The 23,778-nt window shown below is 38.4% G+C and overlaps 1 protein-coding gene across 1 annotated transcript in view; it reads left to right on the top strand.

The window, feature by feature from the left end:
* CFAP47 (cilia and flagella associated protein 47) overlaps window positions 1–23,778 on the top strand; it is a 503,621-nt gene that overhangs the window by 4,531 nt on the left and 475,312 nt on the right. Inside the window, exons 2-8 of the mRNA XM_040635242.1 lie at window positions 251–402; window positions 7,059–7,174; window positions 14,051–14,189; window positions 16,396–16,624; window positions 17,078–17,238; window positions 18,871–18,998; window positions 22,377–22,612. Coding sequence (XP_040491176.1) covers window positions 251–402; window positions 7,059–7,174; window positions 14,051–14,189; window positions 16,396–16,624; window positions 17,078–17,238; window positions 18,871–18,998; window positions 22,377–22,612 — 1,161 coding nt within the window. The remainder of the gene's footprint in view (window positions 1–250; window positions 403–7,058; window positions 7,175–14,050; window positions 14,190–16,395; window positions 16,625–17,077; window positions 17,239–18,870; window positions 18,999–22,376; window positions 22,613–23,778) is intronic.

Genomic DNA, 23,778 nt, shown 5'->3' with positions numbered 1-23,778 from the left:
CATTTACATGTTTCTCAACTGACTGCATTGTCAGTTTCAGTCCATGTACTGTTAAACTCATATTTGAAGGATCTAGAATCTGATACATACACGTATGGTAATTAAGTCTTTGCCTTTAGGGAAGGAATATTGTCTATGTATTGATACAGCTCCGGAAATAATGTATACTTCTAACTGCCGTTGCTCACATTATTTCCTTATTAGGAGTTACGATGTATCATTTGATTTTTTTTTTTTTTTCTCACTAAAGTTCAAACTGATTTTGACGAATCTGGATAAGGCACTTGCTTCTGGACTTCAGATGACAGCTATGGTGGAATACCATCCTGATAAAGATGAAGACACTTTTGACCAGCTACTTATTTCAATAGGAAATAAAACAATAGAGATCCCTCTAGTTGGGTATGTATTCTCCATACTTCATGCTAACATCTTCAGCACTCTTAAAATAAAAATAAGGGTCAAAGTAATATTTTGTATTTTCTCTGGCTAATAGGGCTTTTTGTATCTGTAGGTTCCTTACAGCTGAACTTAAAGGACAAATTTTTAGCAACCTGTGGTGTTTAAAACAAATAGAAGGCTAGTTTTCTGGTATTTTTAAAAAATTTTTGAATTTTAAGTTTTTAAAAGATTTTATTTATTTAAAGATTTATTTATTTGAGAGAGAGAGCGTGGGGGTGGGGAGGGGCAGAGGGAGAGAGACAATCTCCAGCAGACTCCCCTCTGAGCACAGAGCCCACTGTGGGGCTTGATCCCATGACCCTGAGATCATGACCTGAGCCGAAATCAAGAGTTGGGTGCTTAACCGACTGAGCCACCCAGGCGCCCCAAGTTTTCTGGTATTTTTAATTAAGATAAAAACATTCAACAATTGCATGTATTCTGTTTTTTTCCTTGACTCACATCGTATTTTATTTCTACTGTATTTTTTTGTACCTTTTGACAGCAAGACTTAGTAAAGAAAGCTGTATTGCTGTCTTTACAGTCTCACATTCCACTCTCACTTCAAAACTCCAGGCAGGCTGTCTTCCTGAGCTTTCCAGTGAAATAGCTCTTGCATGTTGCCAGTCTGTTGGTAATTCCTGTCTTTATCTTAATCCATTTCTCAGCAGCATTTGACACTATTAACCATTATTGCCTTCTTGTGCCACTTTATTCTCTTGATTTCCCTGGTACTACATTTCTTCAATGGCTGCTCCTTCTCATCTTACTTTTCTTTGTTTTATTGAAATACAATTGACACATAACATTGTACAAGTTTAAGTTAGACAGCATGTTGATGTGATACATTTATATGTTGCAATATGCAGTTTTTTAAAAAGATTTTGTTTATTTATTTGAGAGAGAGAGAGAGAGAGAAAGCACGAGAGAGGGGAGGGTCAGAGAGAGAAGCAGACTCCCGGATAAGCAGGGAGCCCGGTGTGGGACTCGATCCTGGGACCGCAGGATCATGACCTCAGCTGAAGGCAGATGCTTAACCGAATACCACCCAGGCGCCTTACATATTGCAATGCGATTACCACCCTAGGGTGAGCTAATACCCCTATCCCATTACATAATCGNCGCCATTTTTTTTTTTTTTTTTTGTGGTGGAAGCAATTAAGATCTAATCTCTTAGTAACTTTGAAGTTTATACTACAGTGTTGTTGACTGTGATCACTAGGCTGTGCATTAGCTCTCCAGGACTTATTTATCTACTAGTTCCCTATTTGTACCCTTAACCAACAGCCCCCCAATTTCCCCACTCCCTTGGCTCTGGTGGCCACCATTCTACTCTCTGTTTTTATGATGAATGTGTTCTTAAATGGCTTGTGAACCTGTATCCATATTTTAATTTAATTATTAAGATAATTATTTCACTGAATTTTAAATAATGAAGATGTTTGACTTAAAAAAATCTAAATTGTGCTCTTTTGAGATTGGTTGAAAAATGTGGACTGATATAATGAACAGAACACAGAACTAAGTACAGTTGACCCTTGAACAATGTAGGGGTGAGAGCCGCCAACCCTTACGTAGTTGAAAATCCATGCATAACTTTTGACTCTTCCTACTAATAGCCTACTGGTAACTGGAAGCCTTATTGATAACGTAAATAGTTGATTAACACATGTTTTGTACGTTGTGTGTCTTACATGCTGTAATTGTACGATAAAGTAAGCTAGAGAAAAGAAATATTATTAAGAAAATCATAAGGAAGAGAAAATACATTTACAGTATTGTATTATAGAAAAAACCTGCATGTAAGTACACTCACTGAGTTAAAATCTGTGTTGTCCAAGGGTCAGTTGTAACTGATTTGGAGATTAACTTTGATACAGATTATTTATTTGACCAGGAAATTGCCATTTTCATTTCATACTGAAAAAAGTGTATTTATGTTTATTATAAAATTACCTGTTAAGGCTAATGTGAACATTTTTAAGTGCTTTTTTTTCATATACATGCACATATGGATCTTCCTTTTCCTTAGCAAGATGTCATTCCATAGATGTATTCTTTTGTGTATATTTGTCTACCACCAGCAGAATTAATATTAGAATATTAATATTAATATTGGTATTCGACATGGCTTTTTAAAATTTCCTTTGTATTTTTTAATTTTTATAAGCTAAATTTAGGGGCGCCTGGTGGCTCAGTCGTTAAGCGTCTGCCTTCAGCTCAGGGCGTGACCCTGGCGTTCTGAGATCGAGCCCCACATCAGGCTCCTCCCCTGGGAGCCTGCTTCTTCCTCTCCCACTCCCCCTGCTTGTGTTCCCTCTCTCGCTGGCTGTCTCTCTGTCAAATAAATAAATAAAATCTTAAAAAAAAATAAGCTAAATTTCGATCTGCAGTTATTTTGTTCTCCATGTTGTTGAGAAGCTCTGTTTAAGTACAGCATCGCATTCTGTACAGAAATCAAACAGCTGACACGTGGTAGGAAAGGAGTAAGCTATTAGCCCATTACAAATACTTAATTTACATATTTTTAAAGATTTTATTTATTTATTTGGGGGAGAGAGACAGCATGAGCCGGGGGAGGGGCAAGGGGAGAGGGAGAAGCAGACTCCCCACTGAGCAAGGAGCCCCATGTGGGACTCCATCCCAGGACCCTGGAATCAGGACCTGAGCCAAAGGCACAGGCTTAACTAACTGAGCCACCCACTCGTCCCTTAATTTACATTTTATAATTTATTTTAAGTGTGGTCATTTTTGGTCCATTCTGCACATTGACATAATTTTGAGTTGCACTTGGATTTGCTTGTTTGTACTATATGTGGAGAGAAGAGTCGAAGATGCTTCTGCCTTTGAAAACAGGAATTTTGTCTTGTCTCCATAATGTATGCTCTCTCTCATCAGAGGTCAGCTGCTTATCACAGTTGCAACATAAGGACAACACTACCTTCTTAAAGTATGACGGAAAGGGCTGAATGAAGATTGTGTGTGTGTGTGTGTGTGTGTGTGTGTGTGTGTGTGTAAGTTCTGTACAATTCTATTACCTGTGTAGGATTTTGTATCCACCACCATAGTCAAGATATTCGGTTGTTCCAATACCACAAGGATCTCTCCTATTACTTTTTTATAACAGCACCCACCTCCCTCTGCTTCACACCTACTGTCCCTAAACTGTGGAAACCACTATTCTGTCTTCCATTTCTAAAATTTTGCCACGCGAAATATGTTATATAGCCTTTTGAGGTTGATTTTTTTCACTCAGCAAAATTCTCTGGAGATTCAACCAAGTTTTTGTTTATATCAATAGTTTGCTCCTTTTTATTGTTGAGAAGTATTCCATGGTATGTGTATACCACAGTTTGTTTCACCGTTGACCCGCTGAAGGATATCAGGCTGATTCCAGGTTTTGGCTATTACAAGAAAGGCTGCTATGAACATTCATTTCTTGCCTCTTGCACCATTTCTAGAGTTTATAGTTGCATTTAATGGGGATGAACATGGGAAAATAGATTTATGAAATCTTGTCTGGAAACCAGAAGTTTGTATTTGTACTTTAGCAGAAATGATGTAATCAGTGATTCTGAGCACTTTTTTTTTCATGTATCCGTAAAAATTATGTCCCTCTTGCACATTTAAAAATGTCTAAAGTTTTGGGGCGCCTGGGTGGCGCAGTCGTTAAGCGTCTGCCTTCGGCTCAGGGCGTGATCCCGGTGTTCCGGGATCGAGTCCCACATCGGGCTCCTCTGCTGGGAGCCTGCTTCTTCCTCTCCCACTCCCCTGCTGTGTTCCCTCTCTCACTGGCTGTCTCTCTGTCACATAAATAAATAAAATCTTTAAAAAAAAATGTCTAAAGTTTTTCATTATGAGTTTGAATAGTTGCAAAGATGTAATTGCTTGTACATAATAAATGTTACTATAAGATAATTACATGCTTTTTTCAAATGTATCCAGTAAAGTGGAAATACCATAGTAATTTGTTAAACAGTTGAAAAATTTACCTCTTCTTTATTTTTCCTCCTCAGGTTTGTACTTCCATTCCATTTCTTACCATAGCATCATATCCTAATGTATTACATATTTATACTTAGAAGATCTTTGCTGATCACCAACACTAAACTATGTTGTAAATTTGTATGTAATTCATGCATACGTATATATGTACATAGGAATATGTGTAGTCAGTATGTATACATGTACAAATACGTATATAGATTTCCTGTAATCATAAATATATACAAGTTTTTAAAATTTCTTCTGAATGATATATATATATTAAAGATTTTATTTATTTGACAGACAGAGAGAGAGAGAGTACAAGCAGGGGGAGTGGCAGGCAGAGGGAGAAGCAGGCTCCCCGCTGAGCAGGAAGCCCCATGTGGGGCTCTGTCCCAGACCCTGGGATCATGACCTGAGCCAAAGGCAGACGCTTAACCGACTGAGACATCCAGGCTCCCCCTCTTANNTCTTATGAATTATATTAATATAAATTTATTTTAACTCCATATATAAGTTACCAAGTTTGATACTTAATTATTTTTCCTTTTTTATAATTGAGATACAATTGACATATAACACTGTATAAGTTTAAACTGTACACATTGTTGATTTAACACATTTATATGTTGCAATGTGATTACTAGTGTGGTGTTAGCTAACACCTCCATCACATCACATAATTATTTCATTTTGTAGTGAGAACATTTAAGATCTTGTCTCTTAGCAACTTTCAAATACATAATTCAGTGTTGTTAACTGTAATCACAAAGCTGGGCATTAGAGCCTCAGAACCAATTCATCTTCTAAGTGCAAGTTTGTATCTTTTGACCAACATCTCACCAATTTTCCCACCTCCAGCCCCTGGTAACCATCCTTCTCTTGTCTCTCTCTCTCTCTCTCTCTCTCTCTCTCTCTCTCTCTTTTTTAAGGTTTTATTTATTTGAGAGAGAGACAGCGTGAGAGAGAGAGAGAGAGCACGAGCAGGGGGCAGGTGTGGAGGGAGAAGCAGACTCCCCACTGAGCAGGGACATGGGACTCGATCCCATGATCCTGGGATCATGACCTGAGCTGAAGGCAGACACTTAACCTACTGAGCCACCCAGTTGCCCCCTTCCCTTGTCTCTTAGCATAAATTCTCTGTTAACATAAAAAGAAAAATGTTATTGGAAAGACTTTTTTTAATCAGATGGATTTCCAATAGGAAAGCCAGAAAAACTGGTATAATATTACTGTATTACCAAGCCCTTACTCCTATGTATATATGCATATACATATACATATATGTGTGCATGTGTGTATGTGTGTATGAGTTGACTCTTAAATTATTAAGACATTTCTCTGCATCCAGCTAGAGAAATAGTTTGAAAAAAATATTCAGCTTCATATCTTATATTGTTTGTGTAATGAGTTCCTCTTTTAGATCCTGTAAACTCTTTATTAATGCAATGATGTACACTGAGGTCATTGATCTTTCCTTTTCCTATTACAAAATTACAATGTCTTTATGAGAAGAACATGGGTATTCCTTAAAGAAGCAGCATATACAGGATAGTCCTGGCTGATCTCTGGACCGTCTCTACACAAACATTCACATATAAACATATGGAAGGAAGGCCCAGACCACCAGTGCATAAAGCAGTATTTGTGAATATTTTGTTCAGGTATTTTTATTTATATGTGTGTGTGTACGTATTTATATTTTGGAGGTTGTATCCTATGTGGAGTAAATTACTTAATTCATGTGTCTGGTACATAATCTAAGGACTCAGTAAAGATCAGTTATTACTCTGTTTATTATTGGTGCTGTTATCATTGTTAAATTTGTAAGGGTAATGCATTCTAAATCTAACAGAATAGATTCGAGGCTAAGTTTACCAATATTCAAATAATTTCTCAGGTAAGTCATTGAGGCTTTTGAAGTCTTTGGCTTTTCATCTGTAACATAGCCATAATAATATTTATTTCCCTTTCATGACATTTTAAGTCTCAAACAGGATATTATACCTCATGATGTTTATAAATTAGCCATATATAAAATATATGTGCCCTTATGAGACATGCATATAGGATTATAATGGATTTTCAAAATGTGTATGAAACATATGGTACAGATATGCCACAGTGAGCCCTTTAACTTGGAGACACACATGAAAAATCAATTGTATCTTTTTGTGTTTAGACCTTGTTTTGGTTCCCAAATGGCATTTTATAGCATAGCACCTTCTTTTACTTCATCAGATTTGGATCATCCAAACTACTTTGTTAAGATCAATGCCACCCTTTTTGAGGAGGGGCTAAAGAATGTATTATAGGCTTAGGTGGAGATTCCAAAAATGCTTGGAGCAGTGAAAACACTGAGATATGTGGGTAGCCTGTCAAGGTGAGTACTTCACAGGGTATACCATGTCCTTAGATGCATAAAGTTTGATTTTTTTTTTTGTTAAAAATATATCTCATCTTGTTTTCATGTCTTTACAGTTCCTTTTACTGACAAATATGCTATCAATAGACTTGTAAGGAAAGATGAATGTCTTACAAGGAATTAATAAAAGTGTCTCTGTATGTCCCCCTGTGGATTTAAGTATGAGGGTGTAATTTTTTAATTATGTTGTCTTCTCTTCCCCTAGGTTGATTCCATCCTGTCAATTGGAAATTGAGTCAGAAGTTAATTTTGGCACATTAGTTGCCGATAGTAAAGTATATTGTAAAGAGATTAATATCATTAACCGTGGCAGAGCTCCAGGTAAATACTTTCTGTCGTATGAATTAACTTACACTTTCGGAAGAAAGTTGTTATTATTTAAAATGTGTACTTTGTATGATTAATGGATTCTCTGATTCATTCGTCCTCCCCCTCCCCCCAAAAAAGATGTCTGTCATTTGAAATAGATCAAAGCTAAAGGCCCTTAAAAAGGATGACTGTAAAAGACTGATAGATAATAATTCAGGAAAGATGAGTCTGTCTCCTTATGATTCTGATTAACAGCCTGAATCCCAGGTGACTGGTGATCTCCCTGAGGATAGAAGGCAGGATGATGTTATGAGAATGACTTAGTGCTCAGAGTGAGCCATCCAGAGATAGAATCAGGGCACAGTGCCTTTCTAGCTGTGTGATCTGGGGCAAGTATCTTTTAGGACGTTGAACTTGATATTTCTCATTTATAAACTGTGGTTAATAAAATGAACTATGGTTAATTATGCATGTACTTCTGGTTGTAGTATGATACTTGACTCATCATTGGCGCTCAATAAATATTTGTTCTTTTTCTCTATCGTATTCAACTTTGAATTTACATGATGGTCTCTAGAAAGCTCTTACTCACTTTTTGTTGAAAGAGTAAATGCTTTTCTCCAGACCGGAGTATTTCTATGGATTTTTTACTGTGACCTAAGAGTTTCCATAAAGGTGTGTGTGTCTGTGTGTGTGTGTGTGTTCATGCACACTCTTCATTGATGGTATATAGTAGGTATTAAATTCACTTATCCCTTCATTGTCCTGATTGGCCATTATCTGGGCTGGCAAGGCTTCCATTTCTGTGGAGCCGATATGAGGACCAGCTCCGTGTCGGGAGGGCATTTTTTTCTGAGACTGCTTCTGAGATACAGAAAACTGGTCTTAATTCCAAGCCTGTTTGACACTAAGTGAGGATATTCTCTAGGGCTGCTTGATTGAGCAGTGGGGATTATTAAGACAAAGGCAGTTTGTCACTGTACTGATTTCTTCCTGGGGTTAAACAAATAAAACTGATAATTGTTCCTCACCAAATGTTGCTCATTTCAACTTTCCATGCTTTGGTTTTTAAATGATTAGATTTCTGGTGCCTGTGGGATTGTAGAATATTAGACTCGTTTGTGATCTGATGCCAATGTTAAGGATAGGGTCTCTCATGGCTAGTGATTATGGGCTATATGGTCCTTTAGACTCTTTATTTTTTAGAACAGTGGTATGTAATTGAGAGAATCTTATTTTTATTATTTATTTTCCAAAAATCTCTCTTAACTGTTATGCATTCCAAATCCTTCAAAGTTTTGATCATATCCTCTCTTTATTGTAAAATATCATCAAACTGTACAGTTTCATTACATATAAAAGCTCCCTATAAGTAACAAGTGTATGTGGTTTTAATTTTAAACAGATATTTAGAATTATTTTACATAATAAAATAAAGTAAAATAAAATGAAGTTTCAGATCTAGACCCATTCATTTTAGGAAAAGTAATCTACTTTGGCTTTTAGTATTATATTAATATTTTGCATGTGCGTGTATTTGNGTGAATACTACAATTTGTAAATTATAATTGAGGACCATGAAATGTTAATTAGTATTACCTTACAAACTGAAACAAATTGTTACCAATGAAACACATTTTCTTAGTGTTGACTCTGTTTCTCATTCTTGGACTTGAATGATATTATTTTTTCCGCCATTAGCAAAATTGATACTATGTTTTATATTCACAGTAGCAAGTGCCTGTAAGGTGTCATAAAGTCCTTATTACCTACAAGCACAGTATATAAATATTCATGAGAATAGCAATGTATTTTCATGAGGAAAAACACTTATGCAGAAAATAGATTCAGCAACCAAAGATGATTTTAATAAAATTTTTAAAAAGGATTTTACGTGACAAATATTTTATAGTTTTAGAGTCAAAGATCAAGTGTTTGTAAATTTATATGCATACTTAAGAGGACATTAAAAAGCCACACTCAGCAGATTCTTGATATGTGCAGCTTTGTTTTCTCTCTCTGGTGGTGCCATTGGGGTTATTAGTTGATCTGTGTAACAACTTCATGATTTTTTATTTTAATGGCCCATTATGAAGTAATTATCCACGGATTTAGCCAAATATTGTTGAATACATTTTGTTTTCTCACCCTCTGTGTTTCCTGAGTTTACTCCTTACTGTGCAAAGTAGTGCTTGTCTTTTCATTTTGAAGACATGGCTCAGTCTTCAAGATAAGTCTTTACTATTAGTCCTTTGTGAGCTGGTGAACTCCGTGTTCTGTTTTAGGATTTTATTGTTTCTCAGTTTTTATCCTTTAAAGAACATCATTGAAAAAGCGTTAGTATTTTAGCATGCCTGGAACTGCAGTCATTTCCCTCTTCCCCTCAGTAACCTTGAATATCTGAGAAGACTTTTTCTACTATAGTGTTATGATATAGAACAGTCTTTAAAGTCCCTAGTGTGATCTTCACACACCATTTCTGTGTTTGAACAGCTACCTTAGAACTCATCAGCCTTTAGGTTTATTTGGGTTATTTTGCCCAAAATGTATGACCTTTGTCTTGCTCTTAATGCCCACTCTCCCCCTTTCCCTGATCATCAGCATCATCTCTCTACTTCACAGTCTAGAAAAGCCTAGCATCATCTAAGAACCAGGAAGTTTGCTAAATTGGACCAAGTCCAGGACTGGTCCTTGGGCTCCTCCTTAACTACTCAGAGAAGCACCCATTACTTATTCTCAATGCATATATTTTGTTTTCTTGGAAACTGCTGTCATGGACTCTCAGTATACGTTTCTTGCATAATACAATGCTGGCATAACAGCAGACATTCAATAAACCTTTGTGTAATCGATTTGGTTCAGTGATCTCTCAGAGTTTCAGAAAAGAATCATTAATTGTATGTCAACTGTACTTGAATAACAGAATATTTCTAAAAATAATTTGACCAGGATATTACTAAAGAAGAAAATGATTTGTCATTTTAGTACATAAAAAATAAAAAAAAGAACCATTAAGCTTTCAAAGAAAGGGGATTGAACTTAGAAGTAACCTGTTTAATCCCATGTGGGCATTCTGAAGAGTCTCCAGAACAGTCGTTTGGAGACATATGAAGACTGGACTATCTCCTTGGTATGCTTAGGCTCAAGGAAACTTAAAACAAAACAAAACAAAACAAAACAAAACACCCCAGAAAAACATACATAGGAAATAACAATGACCTTAGATATGTGACTCTTGATTTTCTATAGCATGCTATAAAACTACAGACTGTTTGCCCTGGCTTGATATTACAAATTCAACACCCAGTGCTCATTACATCAAGTGCCCTCCTTAATGCCCATTATCCAGTTTCCCCATCCCTGCACACGCCTCCTCTCCAGCAACCCTCAGTTTGTTTCCTAGAGTTCAGCGTCCCTTATGGTTTGCGTGGAGTTTAAGGAACAAAACAGATGAACGTAGGGGAAGGGAAGGAAAAAATAAAATAAGATATTACAAATACTTTGACACAAAAATCTACCTCATAAATTCTAAAAGAATTTTGGAAGAATAAAGGCAAGATAACAATGTATATACTCATCACCCAATGCCTGAGCTACTTCTCCAGGGAAGGTAGAACAACTCCGATTCCAAAAACATACAGGTTTTGGGGCGCCTGGGTGGCACAGCGGTTAAGCATCTGCCTTCGGCTCAGGGCGTGATCCCGGTGTTATGGGATCGAGCCCCACATCAGGCTCCTCCGCTATGAGCCTGCTTCTTCCTCTCCCACTCCCCCTGCTTGTGTTCCCTCTCTAGCTGGCTGTCTCTATCCTGTCGAATAAATAAATTAAAAAAAAATCTTAAAAAAAAAATTCTTAAAAAAAAAAAAACATACAGGTTTTTGCAAAGGACCGGTCATCCCAGCCACAGCTGTGGGTAGCCTCACGTGCCCTGTGCTCTCCTAAATCTCGTTAGTGGACAAAACTAAGTGTTTATTTTACGTGACTTAATTAGCAACATTTGACACAGGTGGCCACTGGTGTTGTCTTGAAAAAAAAAAAAAAGCCAAAAGTTTGGCTTCTATGACTCCTCAGTGGCTTATATAAAATGTGGCTCAGGTTCTGGAGTGAGGTCTTCCAGGACCCAAATCCTTGTAACATTAACTGACTGGGAGGCCCCTGGCAAGGAATGTACACGTCGGGAGCATCTATTGTAGAAATAAACATAGTGCCTGCCTCCTCTAATTGTGATGATGGTTAATAAAATGCTTAGCACACTCTGATATATAGTAAGTGTTCAATAAATATTCACTATTGATGTTAGAATTATTCTTTTCTACTGCCTCACTTCTCTTCAATTCTCTTCTGTGGATTGCTGTCCCCTTTTTTGCGGTTCCCTAAATGTGAGCATTTGTTAGAATTTGCCGCGGACCCACGTTTCCTCAGTCAACACACTCACCCTGGGCAATCACTTTCATCCCTGTCACTTCCCTGAGGTTTGTACCACCCTTTGCATTTCCTTCAGCTTTCTCAAACTTCACGTGTCTAAAACTAAGCTCCTCACCTTTTCCCCAAAACTTCTCCTTTTCTCTTTTTCACCACCATGTATTTGGGCAAATCAGAAACTTGGCAAAATCCTTGATCTCTTCCTTTTTTTCACCTCCTTACTCCCTTAGTCAATTATTAAATCCTATTTATTCAACTTCCTAATTATGTCAGTAATCCTCTTTTCTCTGGCCCATTGCTGCTTCTCTACAACAGGCCGTCATCTTCTTTTGCTTAGTAATTATACCAACTGAAATTATTTCTCTGAAGTCCCTTATCTCCTTCTAGTTCATTCTCCAAACATCAGCCAGTGTCATATCTAAAAAGAAATGAAAATTTGATGACAAAATGCCTTCTGTAACATCCTTCCTTCAATGACACCCTTCCCTTAGGATGATGTCCTTGCTTCTATTGTTAGTAATTTAAAAATAAAAGTCAAATATTTCATTATTACTAGTGGCAATAAAGTTATATAAGACACAGTAATGTTTGTGTAGCCAGAGTTTTAATATATTTAGAAGATTGAACGGTGTTCTTTTGGTTTTGGGGTTGTTCCTAAATAAACTTTTGAAATATTTGCTTAAATTCTTTTGTCAAATTATATTAAAATTATTACAGTAGAGGAACTATCTCACTCAGCCTTAACTAGAATCACATAATTTCCTTTTCTGGAGAACTGAGTCAGTAATACTTATTTATTTGAAATGGATATAACTTTACAGATTTTTGTTTTATGACAAAAAAACCTGAAATATCATGTATATTGCACTTCTCTAAAATGATTGGATGAACAAATTTTGTTACTGTGAGTTTGTTTGACTTTTCCATCAGATCATCTCTGTACTTAAACAAGTCTTACTGCCTTTTTATACTTTCAATACTTTTATTATGCTATTATTTTATTTTCCTTAGTGAAATGAGTAATTTTGGAAAATTTCATCGTATGTGATTTAAAATTGGTGAACTGGAATTTGCAAAGTTGTTTATGTTGGCAGCATGCTCGTTTGTGTTTATATTGCATAATGAGATTAGGGAAACTCATGACTGGCTATTTCCATTTGTTGGATGTATTTTGAGCACCACTTGGTGCTAGGCACTGTGTAGGTGCTGGGACCACAGAGATGAGGAAGACATAGTGTGGCATCTCAAGGATTGCATGCTCTAATACAGGCACTAAACATGAATCAACTATGAACCATTTCTGCTTTCAGAATAAGACATTTTTCTAGCCTTCTTCTCCTGTGCTGTTTGATTCTAGAAACCCATTCCTTTTGCCCTTTCCCTGTGTAAACCGCATTAATTCATTGATCAGGAAGTGATGGGGCTCCTGGCTGGCTCAGTTGGTAGAGCAGGTGACTCTTAATCTCGGGGTTGTGAGTTCCAGCCCACCATTGGATGTAGAGATTACTTAAATAAATAAATAAATATTAAAAAAGAGAGAGAGAGAGAGAGAGAAGTGGCAGTGGCTATGAGTGTGAGCCCTTTGGTCAGAAACATGCAAGTGAAAATCCCAGCCCTATTAGTTTCTAACTGTAGTGGTCAACTATTGCTACGTAACAAACCACCCCACAATCCTGTATCTTAAAAAGGCAATTATTTTTTAATTGTTCCTTTGTAGGCAGATTGGCTGGAACTTGACTGATCTAAGCTGGGCTCAGCTGGGTAGCTCTGCTTCAAGCTTAGGCAGTTGGGGATTTTCTGTTATTCACTGCAGGTCTGTGAGTGAGCAGGAGGCTCTGTTCCACATGTGCTCATTCTAAAGCACAGGCCAAAAGGACAGCAGCTACTGAAGCACTTAACATGGTAGAAGTGCAAGAGAACATCTGGGATTGGAGCTGGCATGTTGTCACTTCTACCCACACGCAATTGGCCAAAGCAAATCACATGGTTAGGCCCCAAGTCAAGGGATAAGAAAACATACTTCATCCCTGGTAGCGTCGTGGTAAGATGCAGAGAAGAGTGAAGGCTTTGGGTCAACTGTGTAATCTACCACAACAGTTGTGTGTCTTTGGACAAATCACTCAACCATTCTAAGCTTCTTTTCTTACGTATAAAATGGAGGTAATGATTGAACCCATATCATAGAATCCATCTGAGGATTACGTAGACTAACGTATACAAAGCTGTTAGCATACGTGTCTGAACACTGGAAGTTGCAAGCATATTTTAACTATCAGTGAGGCTTGAGTCCTAACAATCAGTTCACGTTAGTTGGGTGACCCCAGAGACTAAACTTATGATCAAAGCTGTGATTCTTGGTTCACAATAGACTATATACTCCGTAATGTGTGTCTATCCCCTATTAAGAGTGTGACTATAACACTTTTAAGGATCCAGATGTAAACCATCTGCTCTTGTTCTCCTTAGGTACATTTAAAGCAGAATACCAGGGCCAATTACCCATTGTCATTTTTCCAAGTAATGGTATTGTGGAGCCCAAGTCATTAGTGATTGTTAAAGTGGATTTCTGTGCTGACCAGCCCAGAATTGTAAATGAAGTGGCAAAGTAAGTGGATACTTGAGTTCTTAATTCTAATGTAGTACTTCATACTTTCCTGTTTTACTCTTCAGATATGCCTATTGTCTTGAATGTATATTAGCTTCTTTGTTCTTTCAGTCAGCATTCATTTGCTGAGTCTCTACTATTTGCCAAGCACTAGAGACAAAAATGGTAAGAACCAGAAAATGGCCTATGGGTACACATAACTGGAGCTTTTAGTTTGGATTTTGTGGGGCTGAGGGGGTGGATCAGGAAAGGGCTCCATTAAGGAGGTGATAGTGTACCCAAACACTTATTGGTGAGTAGGAAGTAGCCAAGCAAAGAGCAGTGGTGTGATTTGAGCTGTGTGTGTGTGTGTGTTTGTGCATAGGGGAGTGGGTGTTGGTGATGGGGGTGGGTTATTTCAGGCAGAGCAATTAGAAGACTTGAAATCCTGGAGGTAAATAGACAGTATTACACACTGAGATAGCTGAGGCAACCTAGAGGCAAAGAGATGGAGTTGCGGAGTCATGTGAGATGAGACCAGAAACTCAGAATGGTGCAGGGTTCAGTAAAGGACCTCATAGGACAGCTTTTTTTTAATGCTCTATGCCTCAGTCCATTAGTGGAATGTGCATTCACTATAATAGCTCACCCCCAGCATCAAAACAATGAGATAGATAATATCAGAATGCATCTCACATAGTAAGGGTGAATGTTTTGCAAAACTTGATTCGTGCATGTGTATGTGTGCACATGCGTGCTTGTGTATTTGTGTATGCATGTGTGTGCATATGTTTGCATGTGTGTGTGCTTCCAATGTAAATACATTTCTTACTGAAGGTCGCAGCCAAAAAAGTGTTTGAGAAACAGTTTGAGCCCTGATAGAAGCTTAGATTTTATTGTGAAGGCTGTGGAATCTCAGGAAGGTTTTAAGATAGGAGTGTCTTGATTAGTTTGCAATTTAGGAAGGTCGTGCTGGTAACAGTGGGCACAACAAAATCAGGGAGTACATACATGGAGGGGTATCCTGACTGGAAACTATGGGAGTAAAACAGAAAAGAAAATTTTGAAGGCTTCAGATAAGGTACAAATGGGGAGTACGAAGAGAAGTGTGCCGTTTGGAGAAATGTTATGGAAGCAGATGTAACTAGATGTAGTGACTGGTTATAGAAAGGGAAGGTAAGAGGAAGGACAGATCTGTGGGAGAGGATCTTGAGTTCAGTTTTAAACTGTTGGAATTGATTTGCTTTGCAGAATCCTGTGGAGCCTATTAGGTTTCCTTATCTTGAGTCCCAGAAAAAAATTTGGTCTAGGTATATTGGCTTGAGGGTTGTCAGTGGATAAGTTGTAGATGAAGCATGAAGTGTTGAAAATAACTTTGACAAGGAGGGCAGAGTATAAAAGAGTAGGAGCGAGACACCATTATTCATGGAGTTTATAGAATATCCAAGCTACAGAAGAATGAGAAGGTAAAGTCTGAATAAGTCAGAAGGAAACCAGCAAAGTTTGGTGTCAAGGAAGCTAAGGGAGGAGAGATGTATGTAGATGGTATCAGTTATGCCCACTGTGACAGAGATGAAGATAAGGACTTAGGTGATGGTTGTGGAGTGGTCAGTTATTTGTGGTATTTGATGGGGTGAGAGTCAAACGGATTGCATTGATGTCACAGAGGGATAAATGTGCCTATGTGAGCAGTTTCAAAAGGGAATTGAAAGTAGTCTAGGAAGTGAAGCTTTATGGGGGGATCTTCATTTCATCAACCAAGTGGGATTGTGCTGAGATACTTCATAGGGAATTGGGTTATTAGGATGGGGATGGAGTTGGCTATTGGACTTGGGGGAGTGGAATGAGTTAGAAAAGAATCTCAGAATTCTAGAACTACAGATGACCATCTAAATCATACCATTTAATTCTAGTGTTTATGAAATAATTGGTGATACGGACCTAGCAATATGTTCTTTTTGGAGTCGATCCGTGTGATTGTTTTCCAACTTTGTTTTTCTTGGGGACAATGAATTAGGTTGTATATATGCCATTCTACTCTGCAGATTCAGATAGTCAGAAGGACAGGACATTCTCTGGCATTTATGAGAAAGGAACTGCTCTTAGGCCTTTGAATTTTAATTATAATGTGATTTTATAAAATTCCTGTTTATTCAAATATTTAGGAGAAAAATTAAATATATAGAATTCTAATTAAAATATATATGTATAATTCATTATCTTGTAGAGTGAGTTTGGAAGGTCATCCAGATATACTCTTGAGTGTCAAAGCTCATGTGGTTGAGCAGATTATTGAATTGTTAAACATGAGTGATGACAAAAAGTTGGAATGCATACACTTTGGTTCAGTTTTCTTCGGAACTTCAAAAATTGAACATGCACTTCTGTACAATAATAGCCCAGAACCCATAAATTGGGTGGCCATAATGCAAAATGATTCAGTTGGAGAAGAACTGGTAAGTAAATAGTGCAACAGGGGAAAATTGGGTATTATGTTTTGAAACAGATTGTTTTGAATTTACTAATAACCAAAAAAGCTGTTAAATTATTCTAAGTATGTTTTAACATGCAGATAGATACGATTCCCTTTCATGTGTCTTCAAGGATAACCTCAAAAAATTCTGTAAATTAAACTAACACTGATAGTGATATATATCTGAAGTAAACCAGACAAGTACTTCTTATAGATTAGTAGCTAGTTGTGGGGATTTCTGCTCTCATCAATTTTTCAACGGTTCCTTTAATTTTATGATGTGCCTTGGTCAAATTTATGTATGTTTCTTTAAAGACATTCATATTTTCAGTGTTCTAGACTAAAATTTCAACAATTATGATATGATCTCCTCTTAAAACATTTTATTTTATTTGCATTCTGCCTTAATCTTTTTATTTCTGATTTTATATTATAGGGCACAAATATTCGACAAAGAACAGATATTGCTTTAAATAATCTCACCTACTTAAGCAAAATAAAGAACATGGATGTTACCACTTTCATCTCCTGTGTTCCTAATGAAGGGAGGTTACTACCCTATCAAAAGATTGTAATTGCATTTTGTTTCAGCCCAAAGTAAGCAAAAATTCAATTATGGTGTTTTTTATTAATTGAAAGTATATCAATCATACATTCATCAAATTGACTTTAACAGTAAAACTTGTCAGAAGGCACCAACCAGATTTTTCTTATTACGGCTCTAAATATTTCTAACATGGTTTATATTATTTTGAATATTTAAAAATTTTGTTCTAAATATTTCACGTTCGATTATGAATCTCTTCAGACCTTGTAGAAGAAGTTTTGTGTGGTTTTGCATTGTGGTCCCAGACGAATCTGTGCAACAGGACCTTGTTGTCCCTGCAGAAAGAGGTGATAGCCGGTGGCATGCAGGATGTGTGGGTGCCTCCAAAGAGGACACAGGGCTTTTGCCACAGCCTGATGCTTGCTAAGGAGCATGAAGAGTAAGCCTATAGCAGCTGCTGGGGTCCAGCACGCTTGCTTGCTGAAATTCGTACAGACTTTTAGGACTTTTGCCAGTATATATTTTTCGTAATTCTCGATACTTGGTTTAGTTATTTAGTTTGAAAATCTATTTGTAAATGCTGTTTAAAATACATAGTGGCAATTTCCGCTATACTTGTGAGGTGGCCATGTGCCATAATAATCGATCCAACTGTATGTTTACCTTTGTGAGGAGGCAGTGTTCAATGTACTTCTCTCTGTGGCAACAGGGTCGCTTGATGATGATACTGATTGGTGGGAACTGAATTGTATTTTAATTTAAAGAGGGTAATAAATCAAGTAATTGTTCTATTTGTACAATCTGTAATTGCCTCGTGAATCATATTTTCCTGCAGGAAATTTCTTTGGCCAGTGGACGAGATTCTGTTTAACACACAAATCTTAGAAATTCTAAATATTCTTTTTCATGGAAGCACGTTAGCTTGATTTGAGAGTCTAGCATAAACTCATAGGTAGGAGTATTATTGGAAGTCTTGGTTAAATATGTTTTTCATATGCTACTTGCATTCCTGTGTAATATTTCTCGTCAGCCTTTTTTTGTGTATATTTGAGTATCCACTGCTAAAAACCTGACCTCTAAGGAAGGAAGTAAAGACAGTCAGTGCACAGGTCTAGAGGTAACCTGTCTCTGACTTTGGTCCTTCTTCCCTTTTCCCGTCTTTCCTTTTTTCCTTTTCTCCTTTGACAAGATTTGGCTGTTAGCAAATCTTGTTCTCCAAATTGCTTGTTCTCCTCTAAGAATATGGAGAATGTGGCTAGCAATGTGTGCTTAGTCCGCAGGAGGAGACAGATACAGAACAGAGCTTTGCAGTTACACCCAGAGGTAAGAAGGACTATTGTAGAGAATTGAACAGAGCCCTTAACTAGCAATGAACTTGGTCTGGAAAGAAAGTCCTTTACATAGAAAATGACATTGGAGCTTGACCTTGACAATTTAGTATTTTTGAATTACTTTTTCTTACTGATGTTGTCATGAACCCATTTTCTGAATCTTTACGTTTTGTGGCCTTTTGGCAAGTCTCTTGTATCTGGGCAGTAATTTTGGAAAATGGATCAAAATTATATTTTTATTCCTGAACTTTCATCTGTTTGCATAGATTTAAGGATTGGGTTGGTTCCTATTGAGAGGCAATAGAGTGTATCATCTTTACTTTCAAAATAATTAATTGTAATTTTTTACAGGCTAATGATTGATGGTAAAAAGAATAATGATCCTTCACACAGGCAGGACTATGCTCTCTTTTTGAGATTTGAGTCTGTGGGAAGTAAAGATGGATTTTTGAGGGATGATAACAGTAAAACCATCAAAAGTAAGTGCAAAATGAACATAAGCATCAAATGTATAGCAGTTTATTTAAAAGTTTGGATATCATATTTGTAGAGACAATTTAATAAAAGTGTGTAATTATTGAATAGAACAAAAATGCAAACATTCAAGAGACCTTAGAATGTCTTTTGTGGCATGTTAAGAAAGAAGTCAACCTCAATCATTTACATAATAATTTTCCAAGTTAGAATTTAGATGATTTCATTATTTTTAAATGCCATTAGATAAACATGATGATCTAGAGTTAAGGAATGAAGAAAGAAAATAAAACCAACTTGGCTTCTTTTTGCATTTAAGCCTATGTTTTCTCTTAGAGATTAACATGGGGACAAATGACCCATTCCATCTCTACCGGACCTTCAGCTCGTAGAGTCTACATTCAATAACAGCCAAAGGACCAGGCCTAGAATTGGAGCTCTAGTAAATAGGGTACAGTATCCTGTTATGGGGTACTGGTAAGTGCATATGCCTTGCAGGCCATGTGTCAAGACACACTGCACTTTTTAATATTCTCAGGTAGTATTAGATGGGCTGTAGTGAGGAAAATGGAAAAAGACTTGGAGTTCAGCTTAGCCAGACCGATCATAGCGAAAATAAAGATAGAGACAGGTGAGGGATTGGATCTAGGAAGATGAGCCATGGCAAGTCAAGAGTCGAGAAGATTTGTGTGTCAGGATGAGTGATATCGTCAAGCAGGCTTACACCGTTTTCCTAGGAGAGAAATTCAGTGTTCTGCTACTATTCGTGTCATGATTTGTGATTTGAGCTCTGTCTGCCTATGATAGACAGAAGATTTATTTGAGTCTTGTAAGTTAATCTGGTTTTGAATGGCTACAGATGGAGATGGTAGGTTTGCCTTAAGGGTAATTTAGAGTCTAGGGTCGGCTGGTAAGAGCCTCAGTGAAGAAATACACAATCTTCTTTTGGGTTTTAGTTACAGAGCTCTCTGAGTAAAACTGTTTATTCACCCAATTAGAGCCTATAGTTTATAGTTCCTACCTTCTCTCTAGTGTCTCCAAAACTTCACGTTTATGTTATTGCCCAGCTTATATTCCCCCTCCATTATTTTAATCACCTTTTCCCATGTCCACTTAAGTTTCTTGGCCCATATCCCATAGTGACTGAGTGGCAAACCTCTAATCTGATTAAATTCAACTTTTAGCCTACCCTTGGTCTGCACCTGGGAAGCAAATTGTCCTGGGGCAAAGCACAAAACCATGCTGTGCTGTTTCACTTTATAATCAATAATCACTAACCCCAAGTGGGTCCTTTAAGATGGTTGATNTTCCTGCTGCATTCCTCCTTTCCTTCATTTTCTCACAATATGAAACCAGTATCACACACCTTCCCTTCTCACCTCAAACCTCCAAGACTTCCTCCTTCGTCTTTACTCTGAACTTGTAAATACATTAAGTGACCTAGCAGACGTTTCCATTTGGATATCTATTCGGTATCTCAAACTTACCATGTCCAGAAAAACCCTCCTGGTTTCCCTATAACCTGTCCCTTCTATAGTCTTTGCTATCTCAAGAAATGGCAGTTCTATCCCTTCCGTTGCTCAGGCTCAAGACCTTAACATCACCATTTATCATGTGTTCAAGTTCCTATTTTATATCCAGTCCATCAGCAAATTTTGTTAGGTCTCCCCTTAAAACTATATGTTAAATCTGACCATTTCTCACCCTTCTACCACTCTTACTTAGCCATATTTGGTTCCTTAGGGTTTTTGGAATGTGCCAAGGAAATTCCTACCTTAGAGTCTTTGTACTTGCTCTTCTGTCTGTCCGGAATGCACTTTTCCTGGATTTTCACATGATTTTCTTCCTGAGTTCCTTTATATTTTTGCTCAAATGTCTCCCTATCAAGAGAGGCTTTTTGGACTTGCCCATATAAAAGAGCATCCCCAAGACATTGTGTTTTGTCTTACCCTTGTAGGAGAGGAGAAATAATTTTCCCTCTACCTCTCTAGGATCTTGGTTGAGACCTCCCTTAATAAAAGACAGATTAGGAGAGGGCGGGGCTCCTGGGTGGCTCAGTCAGTTAAGTGTCTGCCTTCGGCTCAGGTCATGATCCTGAGGTCCTGGGATTGAGCCCCCTGTTGGGCTCCCTGCTTGGTGGGGAGGCTACTTCTTCCTCTCCCCCCTCTCGTTTTTGTGCGCTCTCTCTCTCTCATGAATGAATAAAATCTTTATTTTAAAAAAATTTTAAATAATATTTTTAAAGATTTTATCTTTTTATTAGACAGAGAGATAGAGAGAGCACAAGTAGGCAGAGCAGCGGAGGGAAAGGGAGAAGCAGGCTCCCCGCTGAGCAGAGAGCCTGATGTGGGGCTCCATCCCAGAATCCTGGGATCATGACCTGAGCCGAAGGCAGACGCTTAACTGACTGAGCCACCCAGGCGTCCCTGAATAAAATCTCCAAAAAGAAAAAAAAAAAAAAAAAAAAAACCCCAAAAAAAAAAAAAAAAAAAAAAAAAAAAAGATTAAGAGGGAAAAAAAGCAAACAAAAGTTTAATAACATATATGCCTCTTCTGTACGTGGGAGAGACCCAGGAAAGCTGAGTAACTCCCCCAAAATGGCCCAAGCCATCACTTTAAATACCATTTCCAGCTAAAGAGAAAAGATGTTGGGGTGTGGCAGCCAGTTATGGGAGGTTTTCAGGTCACAGTAAGGGAGAGTATGGTTGTTACACAGATTTAAGTGTCTGCCTTCTCTGATGAGAGTTTCTTCCCAGGAGTTTTCAGAGCTTTTCCTGTGTCTGCTGTTACATAACAATAGTCAGTTTAAAATAATCCTTATGCCAGGGGTGCCTGGGTGTCTCAATCCCTGAAGTGTCTGCCTTCCACTCAGGTCATGATCCCAGGGTCCTGGGATCGAGTCCCACTCAGGCTTTTTGCTTAGCGTGGAGCCTGCTTCTCCCTCTGCCTGCCACTCCCCCTGCTTGTGCTCGCTCTCTCTCTCTCTGACAAATAAATAAAATCTTTAAAAAAAAATAATCCTTATGCCAAAGAGGCATATTTTTGGGTGACAAATTGTGCTCCCCTTCACCCTACATTACTTTTGCCCACGGCACTTACCCTGTCTGAAATGCTATATATTTCCTTATTTTATTGTCAGTGTCACCTCCCTAGAATGTAAAGTCCAGGAGAGCTTGAACGGTGTCTGTTTTATTCACTGCTTTATCCCCACAGCCTAGAAGAGTACTTGGCATAGAGAAGGCACTTAATAATTTTGCTGAATGAAAGATTGAATGAGCTACCCATGTCTCATGAGGTCTTTCAGATGGCAGTATTTGGATGGAGCAAATATATTCTGGATTCCTAACACTTTTTATGTTAAAAAGCTATTACTGCTTTTACAGGTGATCGATTTCAGAAAGTGGAATTAGCACTGACAGGCACAGGACTTCCTGTCTTACTACAGTTTGAACCAGGAAAGGTCCTTAATTTTGCACCTTGTTTCAAGGGTGAACGTTCAGAGCTTCTGTGTATTATGCAGAATCGATCCAACTCGCTTCCTGTGATGTACCGTTTTCAAAAAACTGCACATTTTAAAATTGATCCTGAAAAGGGCAAGATTGATGAAGGATGTATCCAGGTAAGATAATTATTCAATGCTTTCACATGCTTCAAATATTTTAAGATTCACTAAAATGACATGCAGAGGATTAAAAACTTCATTTTGTTCCACCAGTATTATAAATTGTATCTCTTCTGTGGCCTAGTTAAGAATACTTTAGTGTTGGCACTTATACAGTATCCATAATTATTTGTTAAGTGCGTTTCATGTGCCAGGAAAAGCATTTGACACTAGGGAATGTGAAGAAGGACAAAACATAGTTATTGCTTCTAAGAATTTTTTTTGGGGGGGGCTCAAAGAATATTTATTTATCATGGCCCCAGCAGGCAGACCCCTAAATTTAAATATTAAGCATGGAGCCTTAGCCCTCCCTGCCTTGGGTGGGTGCAGGAACAGGTCCCGAAGCCTTTTTCTAGGACAGTGGAACCCAGCAACCAGAGGGGGTATGCCCCTGAGCCAGTAGCTGCTGATAGCTGCAAACTGTGAAAAGGAGGTAGGAGCCAGGCACTTGTCCCAGTCTCAGAGATGCTGACGGGAGGGCAGGATGCTTTGGGACTCACCCCCAGACTGAAGGTTGGCCAAGCTGGGATGCACACGTGGGACGAGTGGAAGTCCAGTGCGTCACCGGCAGAGGCTGTAGCCCCATACTGAGTTAACCCAAGACAGAAGGGAAGGGGTTGGCAGTTTGGCCTCTGAGGGGTCCAGGCCTTGCCCTCCTGTGAGGTGAGCTGGTATAGGGGAAACTAGCCACGATAGTCTTAACTACTTGCTGAGGGGTGAGTTTCTCAGCCTTTTACATAAGTGCATGCCCCTTGCCCCTCAACTCTTCAGCCACTGGTCACAGGCATTATGTGTCGCGGGCACAGTGAGGTGTGGCGGGTGTGGGGGTAGGCTCGCATCAGAACCCTTGTAGTCATCAGGCCAACATCGGGTGGGTTTGGAGGTGTCTTGAGTGTAGGGAGGAAACCAGGTCCTAGCACAGGTGCTGGTGGTCCTGGAGTGACTCGAACAGGCCCACAGCTGGGAGAGCAGGGACATATGCCGCCACCGCAGCCCCACCATTCCCTTGCGCAGTCTCTAGGGTGGGTTCCACGTGCGCGGTGCTCGTGGCGTAGCGGGGTGGGGCTGGGAGGCGGTGGCACCGCTCAGCTCCTTACGGCTGCGCCTGCGCCTGCGCCTGCGCC

This window comes from Ursus maritimus (genome assembly GCF_017311325.1).
Source record: "Ursus maritimus isolate PB19 chromosome X unlocalized genomic scaffold, ASM1731132v1 scaffold_X1, whole genome shotgun sequence".
NCBI lineage: Eukaryota > Metazoa > Chordata > Mammalia > Carnivora > Ursidae > Ursus > Ursus maritimus.
The sequence above is the reverse complement of the archived record's forward strand: the minus strand, read 5'-3'. Positions and strand labels throughout refer to the sequence as shown.